Genomic DNA, 4,410 nt, shown 5'->3' with positions numbered 1-4,410 from the left:
CACCCAGGGAGGACCCACACCCAGGGGGACCCTCACCCAGGAGGACCCTCACCCAGGGAGATCTGGCCCTCAGGAGCACGTGTGCATGCATGACTTGGTTGATGCTCTCATGTGACCAACTTGGAACCCTCACGGGACCTGCACACTCAGGGGCTCTGGGGAGGAGACCATCCTGGCTCTTGAGGATGGGAACAAGCTGTGGGGACTGGCTGGCCACTCTTAGTCACCACTGTGGCCAGAGTGACCCAAGCAATAGTGTGTGTCTGCTCAGCCCAAGGAGTAGGAGGACAGTCAGACTTTCCAGAGCACCATTTGTGGCCTCACAGGAAGTGGTGGCCTGACACTAGAGGGGGGGTGTCCCTGGGACACCACCTGGAGGAGGCTGCCCCACATTCACATGCTGATGGAATTGACTCAGTGCTGGGATGGGGGATGCATTTTCAAACTGCCTCCTACTTCAGCACATTCTCTAGTAGGGCTACCCCCACAGAACCCCCAGTGTGAAGCATGACCACATGCTGGAAGGTTCTGTGCAGGAGTGGGCAGTGTTCCTGGAGGAGGTCAGCTGGGGCAGAGCCAATGGTTGTGTCCAAGGGTGGCTGGGCTGCAGGGTGGGGAGTTGACCCAGGGATGCCTGGCAGCAGGGCTCACTGTCTCCTTTAAGCAGGAGGTAAAATAGCCTGGAAAGATGGGGTGGTAGAGGAAGAGGGGGGTCAGGTGGGGGAGAAGCTGTGGGGACTTGGCACCCCTGCATGAAGAGGGGGCCTAGCGGGGCTACACCTGCTCTGAGGGCCTCTTCCTCTATGGTGTGTGGATGGCCATCTCTTCCTGACCCCTCTGTAGTGTGGCTGTGTCTCCAGCCATCTCTCTTCCGTCCTGACTCTGTCCCCACAATCAGGGGGTCTGGGTCCAAGTCAGCCTAGCCTTACTGAGCCCTCATGCTCTATTCTCAGTTCCTCGGGTTCCTCTTCAACCCCCTGCACCTGTGCTCTTGGATCAAGGATGAGTGGAGCCTGCTCTATGAGACTACCCATGTCAAGGAGAACTGGATCGATCCCCTGATGAGGTGGGTCCGCAAACTGGGACAAGGGCCTGAGCAGGTGGGTGAGTGGGGGACGGGTGTTCTATGAGGAGTGGAGTGGGTAGTTGTGTCCTATTGGGGTGGGGAGCTGGAGACTCAGAAGAGCCCCAAGTCCCCAAACTATCCTCCATGCTGGGTGGCTGACTAGTGGCTATTTGAGGAGCTGCCAGGTCCTCTGGAGTTCACCCGCTGAGCAGGGAGCTGCTCTGGCCTCTCTGAAGATCCCAGTGGGGGAGCAAGGAAACTGGCAGATGACCCAGTGGACTCCATCCCTGACCCCTCTCTGACATCCAGGAGGCACCACTCCTGGCTGCCTCCTCCACCCCATTGTTGCTGTCGCTGTGTTCCTCTGAGTAGGTTTCAGCTCATAGCCACCCTGTGTAGTTTTCTGAGGCCATAGATCATTATGAGTGCAGAAAATCTCCTCTTTCTTCTGCAGAGCAGCTGGTGGATTCGAACAGCTAATCTTGTAGTTAGCAGCCCAATGCGTAACCACTAGGGTTGTACACTCCCTCACCCCTCCCACCCCCATCATCCCATAGGACCCTGCAAACACAAACTCCAGAGCAGAAGAGCACAGGTCCCTGGGGTCCCTCCGTGGAGAGGCTGATGGGGCCAGGGCACCGCTGAATGAACTTGGGGATGTGCTCCCCACAGGTGACTCCCTTCTGATGGGGCTGCAAGAACTGACCTTTCTGGGGATAGAGAACCTGCCGGTTTTGTCACAACTGGCAGACTGTTTACAGGAGACCTGGAGGTCCAAGGGAGTTGGGAGCCCTTCCTGGTCCCCAAGGAGGTTTGGAGTGTCCCCTGGAGCTGATGCTCTCCCAGAGAGGTGGTCTTCAATCCCCACCAATCCCAGAAAAGCCTCCCAGACAGGCTGTGAAGACTCACTCACAAGGACCTCGGTCTACAGTGCCTCCCACCTCCCACCCTGACCCTCTCTAGGACCCAGCCCTTCACACACCTCCTACCTTCTCCCTTCCCTGGCCAGACCCTGCAGCAAATGCCAGGCTTCAGGTGGCGCTGAGATAAGCAAGTGCTTCTCCCTTCTTGGTGGTTCTCATGGTGGGCCTACAAGACATGTGGAAGCAGGGAGAGAAGGGTCCTGACACTCTTGTGACCAATAAGGCCCTTCTTGAAGCCCTGGTCCATTGCCTCTCCAAGACCCCCAGGGAAATGCAGGGTCTGGACTCCAGCCGCTGTACCTATCCACTCCCAAAGCTTCCTTCCCACCTGTCCCCACCCCACAGTGTAGCTCCAAGAACAGCCTTTGGCATGGCAGCGCTTCCCACCCTGCACCCTCTCCCATGCAGTCTGCTCTGCCCCCACTAGTTCCAGATCCAAGTTGCTGCTCCTTAGATGCCCCCCATCCCTGCAGCAGCACCTGCCTCGCCCCCCAGCTTATTGTGGAAGAAGGCTATCTCTGGACCTAAGTTTCCTCATCTGAAAAAGGAGTGTGCAGATGTGTGAGTCACAGGGATGGGGCAGGCACTTGGCCTAGAGAGTGGTGCTTCCCAGGAAAGATGAGGCTGTTACTTCCTTTATTATACACACACACACACACACACACACATACACAACCCAGAGGCAGGTTCCAAGCCCTGGGGGACCCTCCAACACAAGGGTTACCTGTTCACCTGCTCAGGCAGCAGTCCTAAATGGCGTCTCCCTCTGGGTTCTCAGGTGGCAACCAGAGATTCAGGAACTGATCAAAGAGCTGGAGGCAGTGTTGGCCAATCAGGCCCCTGTGGTGAAGACCAAGGCCAAGGTCACAGAGCCTCAGGAGTTCAAGCTAACTGCCCCCAGGCCTCACACTATCCCAGTACCCCAGCCGGTGCCCATAGTGGCCAAGCCCAAGCCAGTAAGTGCAAGTGTCTGAATGTGTGTGTGTTTACCACCACCCACAAGAGCCTTGTTGAGTCTCTATGTACTGGCCTAGCGAGTGGGCCTCATGGGCCAGTGGGGAGCTGGACAGGAGACATGGAACCCATCTCATAGATATGTGTGCTCCCTGTACTGGGGTCCCCCTAAGCAAATGCTGCAAGAAGCTGTTTGGCTGCGGGGCTCAGACCTGCCTGGATTTGGAGCTTGGAGCCCACATTTAACATACTCCCATTAAATATTACATGTGTGGATCACCAATATAGTCTTTGGGCTGTGGAAAGCACGGGGTACCCTGGTCTGTCGCCACCTCAGGTTCTTTGCACATCTGTGTCCTTTTCCCAGAGCCACTCACTCTCTGCCTCTCCCTAGACTTCTATCAGCCAGAATGCTTTGTATTTCTAGTAAGGAAAACAAGCAGGTCAAAAGGGCTGAAACCACAGAGCACTTACTAGGATAGGCTTCAGGCACAGTTCGATCAGGGCTCCAGATCTGCTTCTCCATGATTCTCTCCACCCTGTTGTCTCTGGGTCTGCAACATCCATAGGACAACTTCCCTTGTGATAGCAAAAGCTCCAGGCCTCACACATTCTACATCTTCCAGACAAACAGAGGACATCTAGTGCAAGAATTCTTTGGGAAAGTCTGGTTCAATCAGCTTAATTCACATGTCCTGTCCTTGAACCATTCACTGTGACTGGGGGTGTAATGTCTTGACTGGTTATAAACCTGAGAGCTTGAGGTAGACGCAACTTCTTCCCCCCCCCCCCCCCCCCCCACACACACACACAGAACTGAGAACTGAGTACTCTGGGCCAGGGAAGAGATGGCTCTGGAAGGTCCTGGGACTCACCCTATTCCCATACCCTTTGGGATCCATAAACTTCCTTTCTAGAGCTTTCCCATGAACCCCTCCATTAAATTAATTTCCTTCTTATTGACCCTAGCTCCTTTTCTTCACAACATCAAATATTGTAGTTGTTTAGTTATTTATGTCTGTTTATTGTTGTCTTTCCCACCAGATTTTGTCCATCTTGTTGTTAGGTGCCATCGAGTTGGTACCTATTCATAGCGACCTTACACACAACAGAACAAAACACTGCCCGGTCCTGGGCCAACCTCACAATTGTTGCCATGCTTGAACCCACTGATGCTGCCACTTTGCCAGTCCATCTTGCTGGGGGTCTTCCTCTTTTTCTCTGACCCCTCCACCTTACCAAACATGATATCCCTCTCCAGTCACTGGTCACTTCTGACAATATGTCCAAAGTATGAGAGATGAAGTTTGGCCATCCTGGACTCCAAGGAGCACTCTGGCTGCACTTCTTCCAACACAGATCTGTTAGTTCTTTTGGCAGCCCATGGCACTTTCAATATTCTCCTCCAACACCACAACTCAAAAGCATCAATTCTTCTACAGTCTTCCTTATTCACTGTCCAGCTTT

General features: G+C 54.2%; 1 protein-coding gene across 1 annotated transcript in view; it reads left to right on the top strand.

Annotated features, from left to right (window-relative positions):
- Positions 1-4,410, top strand: part of LOC102824676 (plectin-like) — a 70,906-nt gene that overhangs the window by 37,258 nt on the left and 29,238 nt on the right. The window contains exons 4-5 of the mRNA XM_006874121.1: positions 954-1,066; positions 2,768-2,945. Coding sequence (XP_006874183.1) covers positions 954-1,066; positions 2,768-2,945 — 291 coding nt within the window. The remainder of the gene's footprint in view (positions 1-953; positions 1,067-2,767; positions 2,946-4,410) is intronic.

This window comes from Chrysochloris asiatica, unplaced genomic scaffold (assembly GCF_000296735.1).
Source record: "Chrysochloris asiatica unplaced genomic scaffold, ChrAsi1.0 scaffold00262, whole genome shotgun sequence".
Classification (NCBI taxonomy): Eukaryota; Metazoa; Chordata; class Mammalia; order Afrosoricida; family Chrysochloridae; genus Chrysochloris; species Chrysochloris asiatica.
Note: the sequence above shows the minus strand (reverse complement) of the source record. Positions and strands in the feature narration are given on the sequence as shown.